The sequence below is a fragment of the Calliopsis andreniformis genome, chromosome 8 (assembly GCF_051401765.1).
Source record: "Calliopsis andreniformis isolate RMS-2024a chromosome 8, iyCalAndr_principal, whole genome shotgun sequence".
Taxonomy (NCBI): domain Eukaryota; kingdom Metazoa; phylum Arthropoda; class Insecta; order Hymenoptera; family Andrenidae; genus Calliopsis; species Calliopsis andreniformis.
In genome coordinates, this window is record NC_135069.1 from 6,238,287 (window position 1) to 6,265,996 (window position 27,710).

Consider the following 27,710-nt stretch of genomic DNA (forward strand, 5'->3'; position numbering starts at 1 on the left):
ACACTTCGCAATAAAATTAAAAGATCATTATTTTAAGTTCAAAAATGATGAATCAAATTATGAAAACCACCCTCACTTTATCGGCGTGCCATGGGGTACACAATTTTTTTCGAACAAATGCAAGTCAGAGCTGTTAAAGTAGAAGCCTTGCACTTTAAAATGAGCCCAGGCTGACTCCCCTGCGATTTTTTTTGATGGAGCTACAGTAAATCAAAGATTGACAATTTTTCCGATATCTGGATCACCGCGTGCTTCGGAGGCCAGTCGCCCACTGCTCATTCAGACCACCATAACTCTGCGAAAAAAAATCGCAGTGGGCTGGCTCTGGTCTCATTCGAAAGGAGAGGTTTCCAGCTATGATATTCGTGCAATAAATGTAGGCAAAAAAATTTATCCAGTTCCTGGGAGTCATCTCGATTGAGAAAATATTTGGGGCAAAACAACCCTCGATTTCTTGACGTGTCATGGGGCAGAAAATTTTTTTCGAACAAATTCAAGTCAGAGCTGTTAAAGTAGAAGCCTTGCACTCTAAGATGAGCCCAGTCTGACTCCCCTGCGATTTTTTTTGGCGGAGCTACATTAAATCAAAGATTGACAATTTTTCCGATATCTGGATCACCGCGTGCTTCGGAGGCCAGTCGCCCACTGCTCTTTCAGACCGTGATAACTCTGCGAAAAAAAATCGGAGTGGGCTGGCTTTGGTCTCATTCGAAAGGAAAGATTTCCAGCTATGATATTCGTGCAATAAATGTAGGCAAAAAAATTTATCCAGTTCCTGGGAGTCATCTCGATTGAGAAAATATTTGGGGCAAAACAACCCTCGATTTCTTGACGTGTCATGGAGCAGAAAATTTTTTTCGAACAAATTCAAGTCAGAGCTGTTAAAGTAGAAGCCTTGCACTCTAAGATGAGCCCAGTCTGACTCCCCTGCGATTTTTTTTGGCGGAGCTACATTAAATCAAAGATTGACAATTTTTTCGATATCTGGATCACCGCGTGCTTCGGTGGCCAGCCGCCCACTGCTCATTCAGACAGTGATAACTCTGCGAAAAAAAATCGCAGGGGGCTGGCTGTGGTCTCGTTCGAAAGGGGAGGGTTCCAGCTATGATATTCATCCAATAAATGTTGGCAAAAAAATTTATCCTGTTCCTGGGAGTCGTCTCAATTGAGAAAATATTTGGGGAAAAACTACCCTCGATTTCTCGACGTGTCATGGGGTAGAACATTTTTTTCAAATAAATGCAAATCAGAGCTGTTAAAGTAGAGGCCTTGCGCTCTAAGATGAGCCCAGGCTGACTCCTCTGCGATTTTTTTTGGCGGAGCTACAGTAAATCAAAGATTGACAATTTTTCCGATATCTGGATCACCGCGTGCTTCGGAGGCCAGCCGCCCACTGCTTATTCAGACCGCGATAACTCTGCGAAAAAAAATCTCAGGGTCCTGGTTCTGGTCTCATTCGAAAGGAGAGGGTTCCAGCTATGATATTCATGCAGAAAATATCACCAAAAAAATTCATTACTTTCTAGTGTAAATGATGGAACATATAAAGTGGTTTTTCTACCAGGAATGCAGCAGCATTTTAATAATACTTTTGCTTCACGAGCGAGGCGGAATATGCATTTCCTACTGTCTTCATGTTTGCATTCTGTGTGCAGATTTTAGACTTTAGACTGTCCGTGGTAGCCGTTCCTCTAAATTACGCGAGCAATTTTATTGGGTAAACAACAACACTTACGCAAATAAGATCAAGACGCGAGAGCCTTCCGCCCCCTTTTGCCCCTCTTTTCCCAGCGCACTGACTTTACTCAGCGTGGCATTTCGTGCAAACGAGGATTTAATGCAGTGCGGTACAAGCTTTACTCGCGAGTAAAACGCTCTTTCCCCATTTTGCTGCCACTATCATGCACATGAACGTTAGTCAGAAGATAGTGTCCACGTAAGGGGCCCTGCCCGTGGACAGCACTGATTTAATGGAAAACACCCTGGTCCCGCCAGTGACCGACTTTAAAGGGACTTCAAATTATCTCGGCAAGTAGTTACGTCACGTTTATGGCACCTCGTTACTAGTCATTTAAGCAACTCCTGCCAACGAGGAATTTTGAACAAAGGCATACTGAACTTGAGTGGATTATTGTTGAATTTGATAAATTTTAAATAAACGAGAATTATCAATTTTTTGGTTTGTCAAATAAATTGAACTCTGAAATAAATTAAACAGTACCTGGAGGTAATGATGGAACAATGACATGAGTAGGTATATCCCTTGGTAGGAAGTCAATAAATATCTGCCAATATATTAATACCAGAGTTCTGTAATTAAGTTTATTGACGGACTGTTCATTAATTCCATGAATTTAGTCATTGTCAATAACTACAGATTTATTGATATTCAGTGATTCCTGTATAATATGGAATATGATATTGTCGGTATTGATCTCATGTGTTTTGCGATAACAGCTAATGTAATTATGAATCAAGAACGTGTACACTCAGTTTCCATCAGGCTTTTGTTATTTGTAATTACATACGCCTACAACTGTTAACAAAACCCAATAGTAGCTTTAATTACGAAATTGCTTTTCCATGTAGCTTTGATTAAGTGCAATGAAAATTAAAAGAGAACTCTCGCTAAAAACATGGACACTTTTTCAGAAAAACGATTTCCCCATTTCTTTTACGTCAGAGGACATCAGTGTTTAAAATATCTCAAGTAATAACAATAGATTCCTCCAGAGAGTAATAATTTTCGCGGTCTAGTTAACACCTCCATAAACAGTTTAATTTCGACTAATTTCTGAAAAGTACAAATGAATTAACTCCAGTTTAACCGCGGATTCCTTTACACCCGCATGGTACATACGCTTCCTTCATAATCCCGTTATCAGTTAATTGTCCCACAGAAGTGAATATGCTGCTATAATGTAGCCAGATTTTATTATGCAAAAGTATTCCACAGTTAGGACAAAGGGAGATTTCATTCGGTTGAAAGTACCTAGCAGCATTCGCCTCGCTATCTTTACTGCCTCATCTTCCTCCATGGATTTAATTACAACGTGCTTCCGGCTCAGGATTTTAACACTTTATGGATAACGTAGAACGTAACTTAATCAAAACAGGAGCTCTGTATGCCATCTTTGTACAGCACTTCAAACGAAAAACACAAACTATCATTTTAATTGCATTAGGTTCAAAGTGAAGGTTAATACCAGAGAGTAAGCTCAAATTTGCTGCGTGAATGAAGTCAGAGAATAAGAAAGATCCTCTGAGATAAAGAACAGTTTACGATTGTTCCTGTAAGGTATTCCAGAGTCGTGCTCGTTCGAAGCTTGAATAGACTATTGATATGTACAATATTGCATAAACATGGCCATTCTAGTTAATATTCAGTCAATGTTTGCTTTACGTTCAATCGTGCGACGAAGGTTTAACGTGCTTGTCAACTCGGTCTTGTTTCCGCTAGCGAAGGGATAATGTAATCAGCAGAATGGAAGTTCCTCGAATGGATCGACTGCCTTCGCTGTTTGGGTGTTTTGGGACCAAGAACGCTACAATTTGTCTTCAATTGGCAACAAGTTTAAATTTGCAGGGTGAATTTTGATTCAAAGTTTAATTAGTTACTTCAGCGTGTTACACTATTCTTAACGTAGCTGGAAGTCTGCTTATATGCTCCGAGAAAAGCAAAGTTTTGCTATCTTGGCTCCAAAGCATTAGAGATACGAATTTCTACTGAATTTTTAATAAAGAATTCAAGAATTTTCTGAGATTAATATTAAGATAAATGTCTCAATACTTAGACACTTAAGATGTCAAATGTCACAGTAGGTAAGCAAGCTAAAACCATATATCCTGATGCTTTAATTATGATATCCCAGAAGCTGAGGATACTATTTTATAACACTACTTTCTATTTTTAATTATGTATACATAATACATTAGAATTACTATAGATAAAATTGTCACTTAAAATTCATTATAATTTGAACATTTGAAGCCTGAAACTCTCGACAGTCTTGAAAGACAATTCAAACTCTCTAATACTTTCTAGTAATAGCACTGTTCGCTGGTGTATATCCAGCTTCACAGCTACTTGCAGCGAACTGAGCACTCCTGGTGCCCCTGTGCCGTCTCACTGACAACTTCCGAGCTCCCGCCAGTACTACACAAGCCTCAAAAAATAAAAGAAATATAATCGAAAGCCCTACTCGATGAATGAGACCACCTGCACCAACGAAACCCTCAACCTCCAATTCCAGTCCGCCCAGTCTCTCGAGGATCAAACAAAGAACTCACCTCTCCCTCTGCGCGCTGGAGCAAGGCACCAGGATCTTGCCCATGCTGTTAAGCTTCCCTTTGGGGTCGCACAGGTTCCCAGACGACTGCGTTCTGCGGCCAGTTAGGCCCTTCCCGTTGTGCCTGCTCAGGTTCGAGCCCATGGTCGGTTGCTCGTTGTCGGCTCGAGGCTCGTTCGTCCCCTCGCTCTCGTTCACGGCATTTCCGGGCGTGTTCTCCTTGTTCGGCCAGTCGAAGTACTTGTTGATGTCCTTGGCATTGACCTTGCTGGATAACGAGGGCGGGGGCGGTGCTGGCCGCGTGCGTTTACCAGCGGGCGCAGCCTGCAGCTGAGGACGACAGCCTCTGCGACGATTGCTGGGCGATTCGCTGGCCAACGAAAGTGTCTGCACCTTCCAGCTGTCCTGACCTCCGCTCGTGGGAGGCACTGTTACGACTTCCTCACCTGGAACAGGCAATTACATTTTATGTGGGTCGGCTGCGTGGTGGGGGACCATAGAGGGCACAAGTGGGATGTGATGGGATGTCGAATTTCGAGTGCGAAGAGATTCGAAGGATTTTGGGATTATGAAGATTCGAATCGCTTCAAATTTAATATGATTTGGAGTTTAGGACTCTTGAGAGTCTTGAAAAATAATTCAAACTCTCTGTGATACTTTATGGTAATAGTACTGCTTGAATAAAGATATGTATTGGAAATGCTTCTGAGGTTTTGAATTGTTGCCCATTTCTCAAGATCTATTGAATCTCTCAAAACTTCTAAAACTATCGATTTTTGAGAATTCTAAGCTTCGAAGCATGTTCGAAATGATTGGAAACATTTTACTTGACGTTTTACTTGAGAGGAATAATGAGCTTGGTGATGTATAGTATTACTGTTTTAATCAATATGGGGCAGGCAAGTGAAATTGTTGGGATTGGACAATTTTCTATTAATTAGACAGCTCTTTCTTGTAATAGAACAGTCTGAGAATTATGCAAATATCAGGAATGAAAGAAGTATGTTGCATAGTTTTCTTTTTGTTGAACGATTAATTTCAGTTAAGAGCGTATTGAAAACCTTGACTTATAAGAGACACGTAAGAAGGTTCTTCGTAGCATTGCTCCGATTGTTCTCTGCAATCTGTTTCGCTAGTGTCAGACTCGTTTCGAGTTTTGAATGGTTTTGGACTCTAGCCAGTGCTTCGACAGACTCATTGGAGTATGTCGAGGACTTAATACTAGAACTGCTATTTGGGGTCGTTTTTATGTCCTATTATACTCGAAAGACTAAAAAGACCTCTTTGTCCACTGTATCATCATGCCCATTTCTGCACAATTCCTGTTTCATCCGATATGGATAAAGTATCAATTTATCATTTCACTATAGTGAAGTATTGAAGAAGTTGAAGAAGTATCCCACGTGGATTCAATTTAATCTCAACCTATTGACTGCATAGTCAGACTCCTACATTATTTCATAAAATCTACATAACAAGACCATCAAGTATACCCAAAGACTTAATTACTACAAAGACACCCAATAACTACCTAAAAATTCTTATGAGCCTAATCAGCTTACTGTCAACGTTTACCAAGTATCCCACTTAGCTCTTCAGAACTAGAGACCTCACAACCATCGATACAACTAATTCTAGTCTCAAAAGCTCATCTCTCTAGTTTCCCAAAAACCTATCCACCTTCACCACATAACAAATACTGTGACCCACCCTTAGATATCTCCTTACCCCTCAGTCACAAATTCTCTTATCCCTCCTCACAGCTTCCCTAATCAGTCCCACATTACACCACTCTCTGCACCCTACAGAATCAATCCCTTAAATCCCTCGCCCTCGCTGACTGCATTTCCACCAGCGCCCCGAATTGTGCTCGAGTTAAGGGTAAGAGGGAAGCAGGTCGGCTAAACGTGATCCGAAACAATCGGATTCCTTGTTCCATTCGGGCGTTGAAGTCGTCGCGGGATGGGAAACGGGTGCATTCAAAGCGCGCAACGTTGTTTACGTTTATCGCGTCCGATTCATAAGCGTCTGCGTTGCTATACTAATGTCCCTGGCGCGCTGGGCTCGTTGCATAACTGTGTTATTAATGAAAGACGTACGCACGTGCGCGTAGCGGCGCGCACGCACACGATGCACGCATTCATCGAACAGGGCTGAATCGGAGCCGGCTCGTGTTGCAGCCGCTTGTTGCGTCTGCGGCTGAGAACTTTTCAATGCGCGCCGGAATCGGCTGCGTTCGAGGAACAATCCTGTTTGTGGCGTTACGCGTGTGGAGCTCGCGATTAATTATTCCTGTTGCGATGAGAGATTGAACGAGAGCGATTTCGAAGGGAGGTTTAATAATCGAGCAGCTGAAATTCCATTGTGATTGTATACGTCTGTTTTCGTATAAAGGTGTGGAAATTAATGTAGAGATTCTCTAGAGGAGAGAAGGTTTTTATTTATTGGTATGAATTTTGAAAATTAATTTTTAATGTATTTTAGTATCTTATGAGGAACGTTGATTTAGTGTGAGCTTCCAATTTTGGTGGAATTTGAATGGTATGTGAGTAGAGTATTGAGAAATATTAGATATGTATTTCTTTTAGCTGCTGATATTCGTGTTTAGGGGTGAGAGGTGTTTAAGGTTGATTAATGTATGTGTGGGTTCTTCGATGTTTGTTGGAGCTTAGAATGTAAGATTGTGATTTATTGTCTGAAGTTTTTAGGTTTAATAAAATAAGGAAGTTTAGAATTTTTAATGTTTAATTTGTTGGTGATTTGGGGGAGCGATGTGGGAACTTGAATTTTGATTACACAGGTGCTGGCATAGAAAGAACTTTAGCCTACTTAATTTTTATTTTTGGAGGAGGAAGTAGGTTACACGAAAGATAATGAGAACCTTTAGTAGATAAGAAATACTCATATGAAACATGAAAGAACAGATAGGATATATGAATCAATGTTTCCACGTGCAAAATGTGGGACTCAGATTACACTTTATTTATCTTTCCATTGCCAATGATTTGCAAATATTTATTTAAAGAAATGTTCACTCATTTTTCAAAATTAAAATGACATTAATATTAATCAAATATTGTGATTTGTTTTAGACATTATTTACAATGTAATACAAGACACTTTTTGGGAAGGAAGCAATTTTCCTTAATTAATTAATGAAACATTCCTGCAATTCATGCAACATGCCATGTTCTTTGTTTTCTAGTGTAGTAACAGTAGTCTGCGCTAGTCTGCAGAGACCTCTGCAATACGTTCAGGAAAATAGAGCACAATCAGCTCATTAGAAAGTACATCGCGTAATTAAGTCTGCAAATTAGAAACTGAATTGCGTTGCTTGCTCACTACGCGGGTGTAATCTTAGATCAGAAGAAAAAAAAAAGTTACTGCCTTTCGCACGGTGGAGCCTTCATTCTTGTATCAAAAATTAGGTGAACCTATTTCTTTCTTGCTGGAGCTTAATTAATGGCTGTACAGTTAGTGATTATTCAGTCAACGAACTTCGTATGCATCCTTCGTCAGACTCCATTGTGCGATACTGCCATTCAATTAATCTTGATCGATATTAATTAACCGAGGAAGAGGGTACGAAAAACATAATAGATTGCTCATGTTAGAAATCTGTTAAATTTCATTAGATAACATGGGAAGAATGCCTCCATGACTGTAGTGAATTTTTTATTATTACACAGTAGATTCGAGAATTTTTATCGATACTTTAGTAAAGTTAAGCAAGTATGTAGCATTTACTGATTAATATATGCTATTATTTTATGAATAATAACTGAGAAAGTTTTACTGTTTCTACTGAATGTTTATTTCTTCTACGTGCTTTTGCATATGGGAAGGTATTTAAATAATAACAGAGTGCTGACAGTGCACTCTATATATGCCTAGAGACACGAATATGTGAGTAGGAAAATAAGTTGAACGGTGCACCTGAAACCACCGTTGCATCGGTAATTGCACCTTACCAGTGCATGAACTCATTTATAACACATGAGTTTGTAACTACTAGACTTACACGAAACACGTTTATACGCATCGATTGCACTCACTTAAAATATAACGCAGTGACCTATTATAACCAACAATTTTATTCGATTTCGTAAAACACGTAGGGAGATTGTAATTTTGTTTCTAAAAGAAGGAAAGAGAAATTAAAATTAATTCTACCTGTCTAAAAGCTACCAACATTATATTAGAGAAAAGAACATTCGAAAATATATGCAGACAGGGGAGGCAGGCATGTCCCAATATTTGAATGTCTACACAACATCGAATCCAATTTCACGTTTGAAATGGGAAGTTCTGATAGTCGAATATCGACGTGTATACAAAGTAATGTATACTTTGTTCAGTATTGTATATTCTGCTGTCTCGTATATCGTAATGCCATTATCATGCAAAAGCTTGATGGAATTACAAGTTCTAACCGTTTCTACTATTCACATTACTTGTGTACCAATTTAATATTTGTTACGTAATATTTGCTAATTTTATTGAAAAACATAAGTGTATATATACTTTATATAATTCTTTTTCCAGGACAGAAGAAAGCATTTGATAATATGAGACAATATATAGACGTCCACTAAACTGATGTACTCTACTAGTGTTAAAAATACTTCAACTTTTTCAATTTCTAAAAAGCTGCAGAATTTAGATCAAAAAGCAGAAATCATAAGAAGAAAAATATTAAATTAATTATTGGGATCCCCTTTCACAACAGTAACAAGAAAAAACACAATTCAACAATGTGAATTCGTTCAAAGAAATAGCGAGTAAAATGCTGTGTTTGAAATATACTACTGCTACAGAGAATTAAATTTAATTTTTTTCAAATCTTTGAGCTTCTTTTAAACCTCATTAATGAGGTTTCAATATCTATAGAGAAAAATTTGCATTTCGATTATGAAATGGTCACCAATCAACTAATTTCTTCCTGTCATCGACAAGAAGTGAGGCTACGAAGGCCACAAACCACCCCTTATATTGGGAACAGTATCAGTTGAATTACAAGTGCGCTCTCACGCGCGTTATTACGTCTGCAACGGACGTCGTAAAATCGTGCAACAAGGGATACGAACGATACTGCGAATGATCGATCATGCAGCGTGTTTAGCCACACGGTCGCTATCGATTTTTACGTCTGCAATGCGTTCGCCAACCTGTTAAATGAAATCATAACTGGATCGCCTTTAGTCAATTTTTTTTTTCGCCGATAATTACGCGCGATTCGTTTGTGCAGATAGTTAAATAGTTCACGAAGGAACTTCTCTCTTTTCTTTTGAGACTCGTAACTGTAAACGCGAGCGATCACGCCACTAGCGTTTTCTTACTCGTTGCAGCTAAAAGGAGAAAAAAGCTTGACGAGATCGCGTGCTTGCATTTTCATAGAGGATCGATTGTTAATGAAATGATTACAGAGAGAAGCCAGATTTTATGAGCTACATCTTATGTGTGTACCTAATTGTATTTTATGATCATGGAAGGGGATAAAAAATTAGTGATGTGTTATGTGGAATATGCAATCGGGGCTCATATTTTATGCAATTATTTTAGATGCTCGTATTTGCCTGTATAATGAAGATTCAAGAGAAATATGTGGAATACTGATACTGTGTGGTTGTAACTAAATATGTAGCTTGGGATTTAAAATATAAATAATGCGCGTACTGGAATAATAAAAAGAGCAATTTAATTCTGACAAATAAAAGCAGTTATTTCCTACCCATTCCCAATATAAATTTGTTTTCATTCTCTTCGTGTTGGAATAAATCAGCACATGCCCCTAATGAATTCCAACAATTTCCAATTAACATCCAAGAGAATGACGTGGTAACATGTCACAAGAATCACAAGAATTCTAATTTTATGTATAATAATCGTTAAATTCCTTCATTATTCACTTGAAAAATCTTTGATGTTGTTATAATACAAGGGCATCAAAATTCCTGTGAAATTTTTCTTAGAGTCACATCGTGCACCTTAACAAAAATAGTTAAAACACGAAAAAAAGTAAAACACGAAATACTTGCAATTAATGTACAATACTAATTAAATTTCCACTCGTTGAAAATAACTGCAGCTGCAAAATTGAATCTTCCAGAAATAAAAGAAATTTTCATTGAATTTAGGAATCGTCAGAAGGAAGCAACTATTACAGTATTACAAATTATAAAGGATCAGCCATCGAACAAGTAGTATAACCATAAAAACAGTGATACATGAGCTTTTTAAAAGCTCTGATAGTACCAAAAAGAAAAAAATTTAGAAATCAGCGAATTAAAAAAAGCTTGAACTTACACAATAATCACTCACAGACACAGCCAAGATTCTAGCACAGATCTAACATGCCTCCAACGTATCCGCGAAGTATCGGGACAACTGTTTGCACATGATAGAGCTAGTACATTCGCGATCCATTTGTTCTCGATTAGCCAGATTCGACGTCGTGGATGTAGAGACAGGCATTCGGGTCAGGTTCAATCGATAAGCACTGGATTCGGTCCTTCGGTTAACTTTACGACATCTAGATTCCGTTCGTGCTCACCGAGCTCTCAGATAAGGGCCTCTTGTCCTCTCGCGGAAGAAGTTCCCTGTAGGGAACGATTTACGCCCGCCACGCTTCAACGCGATGGAAAACGTATTTTCCTTTTAGAATATTGTTATCTGGTAAGTTGTGTCACTGCAAGGGAGCGGCACAAAAACGTCGACCATTTTAAACGACTCTCGGAGGGTGAGTCGACGGAAGTGGCGCTTCCTCGAAGCAGGGGAGACAGAAATTCGCGCGAGCCAAACTTTACGCGATTTAGGATGCTGAAACGAATTTGTTCCTTTTCAGAGAGCTGTCTGAGAAATCAGGGTTCCTTTCTGTTCCAAAGTTACCAATTTCAAATCGTAGAGCTGAGCTGTCTATCATCCTGTAATATCGAATTCAAGGATTGCGAGATAGATGGAGGCTCCTGGGGTGCAACATTCACTTCCGCAATCCTCTGAGACTCACTTGTGACAGAGAGTAATGAACGGTGCATAATTACTACTATTTGCTACGTGTTATTGCATGGTATTTGTCCCGTGAGCTCCGTTTGTCGTTTTCTTTAGGAACGACTTGAAAGTTGCTCGTGCAGCTCTTGCAACATCGTGCACAAGTATTTGGACACTTTGACATTATTGAGAACGCATGAAATACCTACATTTTTGTATTTACTGTCAATAATGTGGAAGTGTCTAAATACTTAAAGCATGATAGTATATATTAATTGAAGTGCCTGCTTAGTTGAAGGCAGTTTTGAGGCTTTCACGTGTATTTGAAATATGTCGAGCAGTTTTGAAGGAAGTGAGTCAATCAGAATGCATAATTGAAGGTGAACTCAGAATCATCCCATGGAACCCTAAAAATACTTGCATATTGGAGAGCGAAAGTAGAAAAGTAGGTCGACGTCAAAGATTATTGGCACTCTGAAGGAACCGACAGAAGGACGGTTGATCTGAAATTTATTGCGTGGATCGCGGGTTTCTTTCAACCCTCGCAAAATTTACCGAAGAAAAAGAGTGAACTCATGAAGTTTCCTGAGAAAATCTTCCCCGATGCTGCACACTTTGTAATAAACTGAACACTTCGTTCCATTACCTCGGTAATTGAATAAAAATAAGATAAGAAATAATGTACTATGAGACGTCCTATTTTTTCTTATTATATTCGCGTGAAGATATTATTATTAAACAAGTTCAACCATGTTTAAAGCAACATGTCTCTAGAAGACTAAATAGGCATTATGCTATTGAGAACTTTTAAGGATGCTATCTGATGCTATCTGAGAACTTTTAAGGATCTCAAGACACCAGATGTGCCCATAGAATTTTTAATTCCAATTGCTAACTAATTAAATGAATAAAAGAGAATGCAAGAGTTAATAAAAAATAATGGCTCGATTTTGAAATTCTGCAAAGAGCTCAGTTGAGAAGGACTGAACTCCGAGAAGATCAGAGATCAGAGAAGACCAGATAGACACTAGTAACCTGCTCAATCTGTTTCCATGAAGGAACTTCTGGTCGTTTCCATGGGATTTGGTGAATAAATGCGGAAGGTGGGTATCATGAACCGATTTGCATTATGCGGAGCACGTGGTTCCCAATCAAGCGGACCGTGGCATATCCACTCGTGCTGAAACTGTTCCAGGAAAATCCATTTACATGCCAATTAAACCCCGTCCGCCGTGGATTTATTATGGAAAGGTCAAAGGCAGTCGGCGCGATATCGTCTTGGATAATTAAACAAGGTCCAGCGAAATACGTGTGCCCCAGGTCGCGTTTACGTGCATTATGCAAATACCCGAGCGAACTCGCGTTAACAAGGAGTAATGATAATAGTATTCATGGTCTTCGATGAGTTTTCGATAGTTTTGTTCACGAGCAATTTTCAAAATAATATTTCACTCGAATAAAACGCGATTCTCTCAAGTGGATTAATTTTGAGAGACCACGTATGCAATGCTCGTTAATTATGGAACAATTTTACTGAAAATATTGTTAGAAATACGAGAAGAAATATTTTAGTTTCCAAAAGGGTAAGGTTAACCATAATGTGGGTAAAACTTATCAGTGCATTTAAATTTAATGTTTCAAATTGTATAATTTATGAAAATCTTACTGAAACTATTTTAATCTAAATCACCTGCCTCAAAGACTCATCAAAAGCTCGCGAAACTCCCTGAAATCTCCCTGAAAACAGATAACGATCTGGAACTAATGCCTCGCCTAATAGCCACAAAATTCCGATGCCTCCTCAGAGCTAATGTTTTAATAATCGTTTCGAAAATACGTCGTAAAGCCGCAATAAAAAGGACGACTCGAGGCTCGAGGACAGAACAGATCGTTAAAGGCTGCTTACCGAAGTGCAATATTCTCTCCTTGGAACTCAACGAAAATGCTTGCGGTCCCAAGGAACGAACGCAGGAGATAAAACGTGATTACACCTCCTCCACGGACGAAATTGCTTTATGATCGCAACAGAGTCTACGAATCCAATCCCTCCACGGCTCGTAATCTTTATTGCGTCCCCGAGGTGAAACGCACCGCCTTTTCGAGTAAAAATTTCGGCGATTCTCTCAAGCTTTTTTCGTAGCCTCCTCTTTATCAGACACATTTTCTCTTTGGGCATTAGAAACTTGTTGTATCAGTCTATTACTGCACACTCCTTCACTCGTTCACCTATTCACTCACTCACGAAAAATCATTTTCCATTTAGCTTCTCATCGAAGCTGTCTGGTTTTTAGTGGTTCCCCACAAGCAAAAGCACAGTGAGAAACAAGAGTGGCAGATGCACGCGAGATTGCTCCTCTTATCTTACCTGGTGCAAGGTGTTCGATAGGGAATCGCACAGTAGGAGGCTCAGAATAAAAACCAGTGAAATCGCTCGTCCACCGACTCATCGAGCTGGTGTGGTACTGAATGAGCTCCGTAGTACCGATAACGCTGAAATGTGTGTTATGGACACAATTGATAAGGGGCGGGGAACGTCATTTTAGAGTATCGTAGATATTGCGACACTAGTGTTTATGCACGAGTGAGGCCTCACGGCGATAATATCGGGGTCTGTAATCTACGTAACGTTAAAATTAATATATAGCACGCAGGGGAGATGGATGTGTAGGTACACATACGTGTCATCTTCTCCGATTCCAATTTACGCGACCACGGTTCAATATATTGTGTCATGATTGGATTCCATTATTCGCCCGAAATTGAGTTTTATTAATGAGAAGCTGTGATAATCCGATAGATATTATTGGTGTTGCAGGGGACGCTTGAAATGTTGGTAGCCAACTATTTTATACTAATATTTATATTATTTATATTTTATAGTAGGATTTCAACCCCTTGAGTCTTTGCTGAAATAGACCCCTTAAATAGTCAGACTCATAAAAATTCTAGGGGTCGAAGGCCACTGTCTCTTCAATATATATAATTTAAGAAATTAAAAAACACACTTAAAAAATTCAGTAGAAAAGGTCTGTTCTAATCTTCTCATATTAGATTCGAAACAAAGCTATTTAATCCACAATGCAGCGAATTTCGCGGTTAATGCAGGTTCGCGTCAAATCTGTGGCAATGTCTCCCAAGTTCTGCTTTCGAGCTCCAATTGCCTTGGGAACCTTAATGCCCTCTCAGAATGCATGAAAATCGCGCCTAATACGCTTTATAGCGGCGTGCAATTGTGCACACGGTTCTCGTTATGCAGCTGGCTGGTTAGTAATCGGTGTTTCACAACGCTGTAAATTAGACTGATATAGTTAACGTATGAACAACTACAGCTTCGGGGGATATTCTTAAATTCAGCATGCAGGAACAGTCTCATTAAACTGAAATCCTCGAGTTACGACTCTGAGAGGGACACGCGAAATTCCTTTCAGGCAACAGTGCTATCATTACGAAAATATTTCATATTAATATTTCTTAAAGGTAGGTATTCGTCGTTGCAGGAATCTCGTCAGGAATTTAAATGACACTGTGGAATACCACAGAAGTCAAAATGATCAGCTTGATGCATTTTATGGAAATTATTCAATTCTATAAGCATCCTTTTTCTGAGACTTCCTGTTCTGGTATTCTTGAGTAAAATAAAAACTAGAAATGGGTATGAATATTAACTTGGCAATGGAAAAATGATCTGACTTTTTCTCAGAGTAAAGCTTCTTCAGAAATTTTAATTTTTTTAAATATTCTTTAAATATTCTTTAAATATTTTTTATAAATATAAATAGTATTCAATTATGGGAGACATTATCCTTAAAGAATCTTGCAGTACTATTTTTCTAAGATCAGAAATCTAAATAGGAATCTCAGTACAGTACTGTCTTCATTTCTGAGAGTACCTATAATCCTTCACCGTCGAGACAGTCATAAAACATTTAACCGTGTTGCATTGTTGAATGCCAAAGTTCCATTATGCCCTCGGTTCAGCTAATAATGCATTACCGAGTCGCTAATGACATGATGTGGACTAATACACTCTAGTTAAGGCTGTACCGTTAGCCTCGTAATATTCTAAGCATCTTGACTTTAGTTTATGCGCAGTTTTCAGGCTGGCGCCGATTTGGAGCATGGCGAAACATGATTGCACTGTGATGACCAGAAGAAAGTACAAGATTCATATTCTTACGAGAGTCTATTTATTATCCCTTCACTTTGCCCCATAAACAGTATTACTGTGCATATTCTGTATGCCTTTTCATACGCCAGCAACTGTATACTTTACAGCCTATCTTAATATATGACTACAGTTAAAAAACAGCCAAGCAAATTAAGGTGTTGAAACATTTCAACTGCAAGAAATTAAATAAATGTAACGCAGACGAAAGTTTTCTTTGAGTTTCTCGGTTCCGTATGATCGACTGTATTCGTGGCGACGCAAATCGGTCGTGTAGTAAATTGAAGCGAATCGGTTCACACAATTTCCACGCTCCTCATGGTTTCACGCGCAACGTCAATCCCTGAAACTGTTAACTTCTATCGCCGTGTTTACGACATGGGCAACGTTCACCGAGATTTTTCCCCTGATCCTGTTGGAATGTCTCTTAGGCATTATCTAGCGTTCATTCCAATGGAATGTGAACGATAAACAGCACAAAAGAGAACTGGGTCGGGCCGCTAGGCTATAATTCAAGGTATCACAGGTTCCGTTGACACGTTGCAAGGAGTGAAAGAGAGTAGAGTAGGTGCGACCAGGATTCGAATATGTATTAGCAGTGCCTCTTTGACTTAACCAGCGATTACAGTCCCTTTAAGGGGCGGATTGACAGTAAATTCTTTAGTGAAAGATTTTTCATTGCAGTGAGATTGATACTTTGAATGATAGAATATTCTGAATTCAATTCTGACTTGAGTATTTTGCCATGTCAAGTTGTAGAAAGTAAGAAGTTACTAGAAGGCAATAAGAAGTTATTGGGTGGCTTACTTTCATAGTATTTGGAATAAACATACTGCAGTCGCATGTAAAATAGCATCTGAAAAAATTCAATGCATGGATGCAAAACTAGAGGCTTTGCCCCTTTAAATGAGACAAGACCCATCGCACTGTGATTTTTTTCCGCGAAATTAGAGCAGTTGAAACATTGGCAACTTTTTCAATCCTTGGATCATTGCGCGATTTCGAGACAGACGGCTCAGTACCCATTCAATCAGAGATAACTCGGCGAAGAAAAATCACAGGATACTGGCTCTGGTCTTGTTCGAAAGAGGAGGGTTTCAACTATAATACACATGCAAAAAATGTAGGCAGTAAAATTTATCAAGTTCCTGGGAGTCGATTCAACTGGAAAAATATTCGGAGAAAAACCATCCTCGATTTCTCGGCGTGTCATGAAGTAGAACATTTTTTTCGCACAAATTCAATTCAGAGCTATCAAAGTAGAGGCTTTACCCTTTAGAATGAGCCTAGGCTCACCTCTCTGCGATTTTTTTTGACGGAGCTGCAGCAGCTCAAAGATTGGCTACTTTCTCGACCTCTGGATCACTGCCTGATTGTGAGGCTGGAGGCTCACTTTTCATTCAGACCGCGATAACTCAGCGAAAAAAAATCGCAGGAAGCTGGCTTCGGTCTCATCCGAAAGGGGAGGGTTCCAGCTATGTCACGCATGCAGAAAACGTAGCCAAAAAAATTTATTACATTTCTGGGAGTTGTCTCGATTGAAAAAATATTTGGGGAAAAACCACACTTGGTCTTTCAGCGTGTCATGGAGGGGAGAAATTTTTTCGGACAAATTCAATTCAGGTCTATGAAAGTAGAGGCTTTACCCTTTAGAATGAGCCTAGGCTCACCTCTCTGCGATTTTTTTTGACGGAGCTGCAGCAGCTCAAAGATTGGCTACTTTCTCGACCTCTGGATCACTGCCTGATTGTGAGGCTGGAGGCTCACTTTTCATTCAGAGAGCGATAACTCAGCGAAAAAAAATCGCAGGAAGCTGGCTTTGGTCTCATTCGAAAGGGGAGGGTTCCAGCTATGTCACACATGCAGAAAACGTAGCCAAAAAAATTTATTAAGTTTCTGGGAGTTGTCTCGATTGAGAAAATATTTGGGGAAAAACCACACTTGGTCTTTCAGCGTGTCATGGAGGGGAAAAATTTTTTCGGACAAATTCAATTCAGGTCTATGAAAGTAGAGGCTTTACCCTTTAGAATGAGCCTAGGCTCACCTCTCTACGATTTTTTTTGACGGAGCTGCAGCAGCTCAAAGATTGGCTACTTTCTCGACCTCTGGATCACTGCCTGATTGTGAGGCTGGAGGCTCACTTTTCATTCAGAGAGCGATATCTTGGCGAAAAAAAATCGTAGATCATTCCACAAGGTCTCGTTCTAAAGGGAAGGGTTCTAGCTACGACACACGTGCAGAAAATATCGCGGAAAAAATTTATCAAGCTCCTGACAGACGATTGAATTTGGAAAACTTTCGGCGAAAAACCACCCTCTCTTTCGCGGCGGGACGAGAAGTCAAGAATTTTTCTCCGACAAATTCAACTCAGCTAGGTTATAGTAGATGCTTTGCCCTTTAAAATGAGACCAGGCTCACTTCCCTACGATTTTTTTTGACGGAGCTGCAGCAGCTCAAATATTGGCTACTTTCTCGACCTCTGGATCACTGCCTGATTCTGAGGCTGGAGGCTCACTTTTCATTCAGAGAGCGATAACTCAGCGAAAAAAAATCACAGGATGCTGGCTTTAGTCTCATTCAAAAGGGGAGGGTTCCAGCTATGTCATGCATGCAGAAAACGTAGCCAAAAAAATGTATTAAATTTCTGGGAGTTGTCTCGATTGAGAAAATATTTGGGGAAAAGCCACACTCGGTCTTTCAGCGTGTCATGGAGGGGAGAAATTTTTTCGGACAAATTCAATTCAGGGCTATGAAAGTAGAGGCTTTACTTTTTAAAATGCGTCCAGGCTCACATCCCTACGATTTTTTTTGACGGAGCTGCAGCAGCTCAAAGATTGGCTACTTTCTCGACCTTTGGATCACTCCCTGATTCAGAGGCTGGAGGCTCACTTTTCATTCAGACCGCGATAACTCAGCGAAAAAAAATCGCAGCATGCTGGCTCTGGTCTCATTGGAAAGGGGATGGTTCCTACTATGATGTTCATGCAATAAATGCAGGCAAAAAAATTTATCCAGTTCCTGGGAGTCGTCTCGATTGAGAAAATATTTGGGGTAAAACAACCCTCGGTCTCTCCGCGTGTCATGGAGGGGAGAAATTTTTTCGGACAAATTCAATTTGGGGTTATCAAAGTAGAGGCCTCACTCTTTAAAATGTGTCCAGGCTCACTTCCCTGCGATTTTTTTTGACGGAGTTACAGCAACTCAAAGATTGACAATTTTCTCGCTCTCTGGATCACTACACGATTCCGGGGTCAGTGGGTTCACTGGTCATTCAGACCGCGATAACTCAGCGAAAAAAAATCGCAGGATGCTGGATCTGGTCTCATTCGAAAGGGGAGGGTTCCAGCTATGATATTCATCCAATAAATGTTGGCAAAAAAATTTATCCTGTTCCTGGGAGTCGTCTCAATTGAGAAAATATTTGGGGAAAAACTACCCTCGATTTCTCGACGTGTCATGGGGTAGAACATTTTTTTCAAATAAATGCAAGTCAGAGCTGTTAAAGTAGAGGCCTTGCGCTCTAAGATGAGCCCAGGCTCGCTCCACTGCGATTTTTTTTGGCGGAGCTACAGTAAATCAAAGATTGACAATTTTTCCGATATCTGGATCACCGCGTGCTTCGAAGGCCAGACGCCCACTGCTCATTCAGACCGCGATAACTCTGCGAAAAAAAATCGCAGGGTGCTAGCTCTGGCCTCATTCGAAAGGGGAGGGTTCCAACTATGATATTAATGCAATAAATGCAGGCAAAAAAATTTATCCAGTTCCTGGGAGTTGTCTCGATTGAGAAAATATTTGGGGCAAAACAACCCTCGATTTCTCGACGTGTCATGGGGTAGAAAATTTTTTTCGAACAAATGCAAGTCAGAGCTGCTAAAATAGAAGCCTTGCGCTCTAAGATGAGCCCAGGCTCGCTCCCCTGCGATTTTTTTTGGCGGAGCTACAGTAAATCAAAGATTGACAATTTTTCCGATATCTGGATCACCGCGTGCTTCGGTGGCAAGCCGCTCACTGCGCATTCAGACAGCGATAACTCGGCGAAAAAAAATCGTAGATCAATTTTTATGATCTTGTTGGGAAGGGGAGGCTTCCACCTTCAGACTTGCTGCAGATTAGGTCGGAGAAAAAATTTATTAAGCGCCACGCCGACGCTTAACTACAGAAAATGTTCACAGGAATACCATTTCCTCTTTCTCGCCTCGCACCCATGCATGAAATGATTTTCGAAAAAATCCAATTAAGGAGTGTCGAAAGACAGGCTCTGCCCTTTAACATGTGCCCCGGCTCACTTCTCTACGATTTCTTTTTAAAAGTTTACGCAAGCTCAAAATTAGTGATCCCATAATTCTATTGTGAAACGTAGTTCTGCCTGAAGGCACCCGCCAAGTTTAACTGACGTTTATCTTGTTAACTATACTGATTACCATTCTACAAAAACTGCACCAGAAAAGAACGCCAACGATTTAACACCACAGCTTGCTCTCGACTACGTGCGTGTCAGACTAGCGGCACTGCGTCTGGAGACGTGATGAGAACGCAAAGGGGTTAACTGCGTAAAGAACTCATCACGAGCGAGACTTCCTCTGTAGAAATCTTTCCTCAGACGGAGTCGGAGCATAACGAGTCACGGCATCGCTGGGCCACTACAATTAATTAGTAGCCAGCCTCTGAAAGGGTGGACTCCAAGAGGAGATCAGGAAACAGCAGCCAAGATGAAAGGTGAAGACATCCTCGGCGAGCTGTGTAATCAGAATGGATGTACAGTGGGACTGCGAGAAATCGGCCACGTAAAGAGACTCGTCCTCGTTAAAAAATTGGACAGAAGGAATCATTCATCTAGATCCTCTTCTAGTCTGCGTCGCTGAAAACGACGTGACTTAATTGAGCGAGGTGAATGACGTTAAAGTGGGTTTCCCGCGGTCCCTCTGCTACTTGTGCCGTTTGAATCACGTGTCGTGATTGTAATGATAATTGGAGGATGCAGCGTGGCTATGGAGGAAACCTTCCTTCGCGCAGCTAGTTTCCGCGCAAATGTTTGCCAAGCATAGCTGCGTCGAGGAAACTTATCTTTTGGAGAAGGGAAGGGTTCCTTGGGGCGACGATTTCAATGAAACGTTATGGTGAAAAATGGGCTAAATGATTGTACATCTAATGCTGCTTTTTCTGACTCGTACTCTTCAACCCATGAATTCAATTTGAGAGCTTCTTTCGGAACACAGCTTCTCCCAAAAATTTCAGTCCTTTCGTATTAAATTTCTACAAGGCCAATGATTATTATACTCGAAGAATGCAACTGCATTTCACGAAATTCATCCAGCAGTAATTGGCCTTGAGCCCAACTCGTTTCATTACCCAACGAACCTCGGTTCGAGTCCGAAAGCGATCCGCAACCAGCGCGACTGCATTTTTTCTGACGTTCCATGAGAAAACGTGGCTCGCACGGGCCAAAGAGGATGAAGTTTCGCGGTGATGTATCGCGTTGCACGAATCGATCTTAAGAGGAGTGGCCAGACGGGGCAGGTATTGCATATTACCGAACCATCGAAGCTGGTTGCACGGATATTGCTTGCTGCACCTATGCGCGCAGCCCGATTGCACCAGTACGACCATAACGCTGGATCGTTCTCGTGTTCGTGCGATGGTGACACGTTATACACGTTTGAGTTTCTGGATGGTAACGCGATGTTTCGGAATTGAGAGCCGTGTCCTGCGATATTGGTTTGTTAGGGGACAACTGCGTGGAACAGATGAGAGCCAGATCGAAATTTTTATAACTCCCTCTTGATTTACGACTAAAATGGAAATACGTATTTCGGCTAGAAGAATATTTTTGCAGTGAGATCGATGCACAAATGAGTGGATATGAATTTAAAATTCATAATTACTTGTTAAGAAGATTACGAACTGTATTTGCTGCCTGTCTGTGTTTGGGCACTGAGCAAACTTCTGACGTGTATGCTTGACGATTAAATTTACTTAAAGTGCTTACTAACTGATATTTCATTAGCCAAATGAAACAGAACTATTTGGAGCTTTAAACTTCATGACTAACACGATGCCTAGGAAACCTGACTGCTTTCAGGATTCCTCATTAGCAGATGCCCGATAAATGACTTTTAGCTTTAACTGCGCGCAATGCATTAATCAAGATAGCTTCCTGATCCTAGATCTTACAAACCCAATGCTCGTTACATTACAATTAGACTAATGAACTCTGAAATAATGATACTGTACATTCCTCCTTCATTATAATATCTAACACATCTTGAATTCCACTTTTAAAAATGATCTATTACCCAGGTGAACCTTCAGATTAGTTTCACAGCAGCCTCGTCCCACTTAATAAATACCGAAAGTAACGAATGGCGAAACTGTCGGCTGGAACGAAATGGACCACCGAATTTAGTCGAATCAACGGTTCAATTAATCCGCGCGAATCACGACATCGCGAGCATCGGGCTCGACTCCCTCGCTGAATAATATTTATACGATAGCAGGAATTCCGTCCTGGCTAGACGTCTGCCTCGCGCTTATCAGATTGGATTACCTGTCAGCGTTCCGCGATTTTCCAGCCACGTAAGTCGCCGTCGCTGTTCGCGGCACGACGGATGAAATTCAGCCAATAAAACGTTTTCGACGGTCCTGGCTGACAGGCTGGCTAGCTGTTTCGCAGATGTTGCCTAGTAACACAAAAGGGCCACCAGGCGAAACGCGATTGCAAATATGTATCCCATGTGAAACACGTCGTCACGGAATATAGATGTGTACGTTAGTGGAAAACACACCGCCGGAATATCAATGTCCTGCAGCGAGCCTCCAGGCAGAAGAGGAAAAGGGACGGACGAAGGATTTATTTAATCGCGTTCCACGCTGTTGCCAGAAAAAGATGATTGTCGAACGAATGACGTAAATAACTTGTTACTTTCGCGAACGCTCCGCTGCTCAGCACGCTTGCACACCACGGTTAAGCTATGTTCAGATTAGTCAGGTTACTTGAATTCTGGAGGTTTGAATGCAAGTGATTTAAAGCAATTTGACCAGTGTGAATTTGTTGTTTTACTTGATCTGAAACATCCCTTCAAGTTTCTACTTCTTCTAGGTACGTTCACGTTAGGTCAGTTACTTGAATTTAAATGGCTTGAAGGCAAGTGACTTGACCATTTGTGAACACAAACTTGACATCGAGTTACTTGGACACAAGTGGCTTAAATTCAAGTGACTTGACTAATTCGAACAAGGCTTTATTATGGGGTGCTTCGAACGTTCATTTTGAGGAATTACTCGAGCCTCGTGATTTTTGCGATTGCCTTCTTGTCCCTAAGAGGTTCGAGCTAATCGTGGATGACGGTGTGACGTAACTCCCGTGACTATGAGAGTCGTGGGCATTGGATGACTTGGAGAAGAGACGCTGAGGAAGGAGATTATGCTTATTTGGCTCTTGGATTCTTTTGTTCGAGGCATAGGAGGATGGGTCACGGGTCGAAGTAATGTTAATTAACGTAGCTTCGAAGGGGTCTATTTAATTATGTGGAACTGATGAATTATTTTCTGTGACTTTGCACCTTTCTGCTGGAGTTTAGTAGGAATTCTTATCCGCCAAATTCTGCTGCCCTAAAAAGCTTAAAAATACCGCTGAATATTTCTCATCACTTGAGTAATTGAGTTATCACTTGAGCAAAGTTATACGCCTCTCAGAAATAAAAACGCGTTTTAAAAGTGGCGCTATGAATTCTTAAAGACAATTCCTCTGTCCATAATTTTCTCACTTTAGTTCGAAGTCTAACAAATTCTCCTGTTCCCGAAGTCAAAACAGTTTTGAATCGTCTCAATATGTTTAACTTTCTGCAAACCGAACGCTCCACTAGCCAATGCCAGTGAATTCAAAGCGTCGAACGTTTCGCGATTATCTTATCCAGTGCCAACGCGAGTTAATGTATTCAGCTGTGTAGTTAAGGATATTCTCGGAACCCGCGAATTATTAGCCTATAATGTCGCGACGAACGTTGCAACCTTGCATCGGACATGAAATTCGTGAAATTGAATATTTAAAACGAGGTCGAGGCAGGGACTATTAAGTTATTTAGCGACGCGTCCTGACTGTATCGTTCTGTATCTGTTTCGTGATATTTTAGCATCGCCGTGGGATTCGCGGTTCGATGAATCGTGGTTTTGCGCGCTCCGATAAGCAGTAATGCGCGAATTTGTTCGCGATTCGTTACACCGATGCCCACTGATTTCGTTGCCAAAATTCCTTCGCTCGTTGATATTAAATTTTTCTGCCTTCTTATTTTTCTAAATTCGAGTACTTTTTCTATCTACCCAATGAAAATAGTGCAGAGTGGCTACTGGATATCTAGAAAAGTGTCTTCAACACGTTGACTGTCATGTCACCCACATGTGGGTCACAATTTTTACACTATTGTGAATAACGATATGATAATCATGAATAATAGTAATATACAGAATTTTAGCGACAGTAAAAGAAGAAAACCACTGTAACATAACTATGAAAATGAATTAAAAACAATTTTCCTTAAAGGTGGAATCACTGCCAAAGTGATAGAATTTTTAATGAAGTTAAAGTGGCAGTCAACGTATTAAATGCATGCTTTGAAGTTAGGAATGTGACTTAATGCTAGAATTATCGCGACAATCAAACGACTGGTTTGGATCATTATGAATACCGTTATTTCCATAAATTTAGCCTTTAAGTATGAAATCCAGTAATAAGTGTACTTATGCATTAATCATTGAAAATTCCAATTTTGGAACAGCATTCCAAACAAGTTGCAAATCGATGCATTTGTATGCTACCTTCAGTGATACTCTATTTCAAATTTCGTAGCAATGAATCTTGTTTGAGTATAATAAAACAACGAGCAAATAGCAGATATTTAAACAAAGTAAACAGTGAAAAATGAACTATTTTTTCCTAAAACAGAGGCTTTTATTTCACTCAGTGTATCCAAAAAATTCTGCTATTGAGAAAAGGCGAAAATAAAAAGTATTAAACTGGCAAAGAAGATTTAATCTTTTCATTGTTCTAACGCTTCGTTACTTAGAAGTATGAAACCGATAAGTTCGCTAAGCATGTGAACCATCAACTGCTGTAATCTCACGTTTCTGAGTATTTTGCAAATTAGCGCAACTCATTATCGGGTTTAGCAATATTTTCAGAGGTGCTCGGCAAATTTCCAGGCATCGCTCGAGAAGCTGAGCGAAGCCAGTGATCCGTCTGAATTCTATCACGAGAGCTTCCAGCGAATAATAAACACATTGTTTCGCGAATCAGTGGAGCGACTCGCGGTTAAACTTTTTCTCACATGCCATTGCGGAAGTTGTTAGCCCGGCAACCGCTCATTACTGAAATTTATTATTCCCTATCTCATTAGCATGCGAAGAAAAGAAGAAAAAAAAATGGGACGGCTAATGATACATGATACATAATCGTCGATATCTCTCTGTTGTCAACTTTGCTAGCCATCCTCCGTAATCATTGTTAACGCTGAACAATAATTCACCTTTGATACTCAATTACATGCTTGTTGCTAAACGTTGATTCTTAGTTCGAAATGTGGGACGTCCAAGTAATTGATGGTGCTTGATGACAAGCCTAATAGACAAGTAGCCATTATTCATGAGCACCATTCAGATTTCTTCTAATGCAAAAGACTTCCCTCGAATATCACGTACAGCTCTCTTTATCGACGTAAAGTTTTCTCTAGAAAATCCTTGTCTCGAGAAAGCTAAAAATCGACACGCGACTGTAAATTGAACCGTCACTGGTAATTACGCAAACGAACGTTACAAAATCCAAACAGACATGGACATATTTTCGGATTCAACGCTCGACTATCTGTATCTCGTGGCGATGCTTGAATAATGCATTAAGAGAGATGAGATGAATCAATAAGCTCCGAGAGCGAGCACTGCTATTTCGTTCCTTTCCTTTTTTTCCTTTTCCTCTCCCTTCATAACGATCATACGAACGAGCCTGGTGGGCGGACTGGTATCTCGTTCACCGACTGTTTCTTATGTGAAATTCTTAAGTGAGCACTACAGTTAATCGTCGTATCGCAGACGCCGTTTCATTTTTTCCTCCTTCGTCTCTTAATAATCTGTGTATCCTAACCCACCATTTTTCCACAGTGAACGCACGATTTTATTCCGCGGTGTTCTATTTCTCTTACTCTGTCCTTGCTCCTTTATGCACGTTTCGCCCGTGTAAAAACTAATTACGTGTTATTACGCTCTTTTCCTCATAATGCGGTCTAATGCTATTTTATATTCTCATTCCAGTAAAAATAATAGCCCTTGAGACACTCGCGTATTCCTCTTTACAATCGTATTTCTACTAATCTTTTACGTTGCCTTTGCAATGTTCGTTTTACTTATCCTTGATTATATCTGTTACTTCACGTTACGCACGAAACCTTTTTATAGATACTCCACTGTAATTCGAGAAATAATTGACTATTTATGCACAGGAATTAATTAATGGGACTACAATTTTTGTAACTTTTGTTTTCTCTGGTTTCAGAAAATAAGTAAAGATTTATGTTTAGTTACTTCAGAAATTTAGGAATTTTCAAATATTCAAATTTTTAAATATTCAAATTTTCAAATATTCAAATTTTCAAATTTTCAAATATTCAAATATTCAAATATTCAAATTTTTAAATATTCAAATATTCAAATATTCAAATTTCTACAGATTGATTCTGTCCATATTTTTTTTCAAATAAAAGATTTCACCACTTGTACCACCCTTTTCTAAACCCCTCATATGCATATAATAAATAAACCCAATCATTTTAATTGCTTCCAAATCGTTTCCAATTTCTCCACGTCGTCTTTCAAAACCAATGACCAGAATTTAGTACACGAAGCGCCAATGGTACCCCAACAAGGTACTGTCAGATAAATGCAATAGTACTCACGCATCTTCCTCTGATGGGTGCCGAAATCCCCATCAAAATCTCTCGTCGGCGAGTTTGCCCACGAATTCAGTCATCTTTGCGGCGTGGAAGTTGCGAGCAAACTTTTTACCGCTCCTCCACAGGCTGCACTCTCGTATTATTCAACAGTCCCCGAGCATGTTGGGCTGTTTCGATATTTCGCAGTCAGACGAAGCGTTTTCGGTGCATGAATACTTTATACCACGGCCCGAGCAAATATTTCGATCGTGACACGTTCTCGCGGCGACTGTTCGCTTCGTCCCACTAATTTTCCACTCGACTCGGTTCCACTTGTCCCCTTCATCGGTCCAGGATCACCGCCAACCCTACTCGTCGCTTTGTGCCTGTACTTTCCAAGTGAAACTGGGTGAAAAGTCAGCGACGAGGCTCCTTGATGGAACAAATGGCTCGCTGCCCCCTTAATCACCGTGTTTCTGCTTTCAATTCGCCTGCTCCTGTCCCCTCGATCAGCTGTCGTCCTCCCATCGAACCAACATGGTTTCCACGATTTTTCCACACGTCTAGGTTACCTAGCGTTCTCGATGCTCCACATTTAGCGATCAGGCGATTCGAGCCATTAACTGTTAATTGTATGAACGAGGGAAACGAAACGACGCGACGACTCTGTTTGCAGTAGCGACTCACTATTGATACCGACTGACGTCCTGTCCTTTAGACTCTGCCAGCTCCAATGCGGTTAAATACTGTTTGCCAATAATCGACTCAGCCGTGTAATCGATGATTGCAGAGTTGATCGTTTCAGCGGAGATATTAGGCTTTAACGATTCGAACTTGTACGATCTTTCTTTGGGTGAAGGTAATCAGAGGTTGTTAATTGTTGAGAGGATTGTAGAGTCGTAATTCGGCTAAGTAGGTCAGATTTTGATGGGAAATCGAAGTCTAGCGTAGTTAATCCTCTGAATATTAATTGCACTGAAGTGTCAGTGACTGGAATCTGATCTAAATTGATCGAAGACTTCCATTAATCAAGAGTTGACTCCTCGATCCCCAAATTCAAGGGATTAAAACTAAAATTCAATCATAAACTAGTTCAACTACTCGTAGAAACATCTACAATAAATTCTCTTCTTTCATGATTACAGCAGTACTCTCAGTTTCAAATTTCTCGAATTCCTCAGATTCCTCTTAAAACTTCGACACTTCTCACCAACACATACGTCCCTCCACACAGGTACAAATTCGGCTCCCAGTAACACTTCCCCAACACCGTTCCAACTGCTCTCCAAGCCTCGCGAACCAAAGGAACTAATCCATTTCGAAAATATTAATCACATTCCCGCAGGTCCACGC

The 27,710-nt window shown here is 40.2% G+C and overlaps 1 protein-coding gene across 1 annotated transcript in view; it reads right to left on the bottom strand.

Moving 5' to 3' along the window:
* Positions 1 to 27,710, bottom strand: part of LOC143182555 (uncharacterized) — a 124,832-nt gene that overhangs the window by 30,910 nt on the left and 66,212 nt on the right. Inside the window, exon 2 of the mRNA XM_076383602.1 lies at positions 4,291 to 4,735. Within this exon, the coding sequence (XP_076239717.1) occupies positions 4,291 to 4,735 (445 nt within the window). The remainder of the gene's footprint in view (positions 1 to 4,290; positions 4,736 to 27,710) is intronic.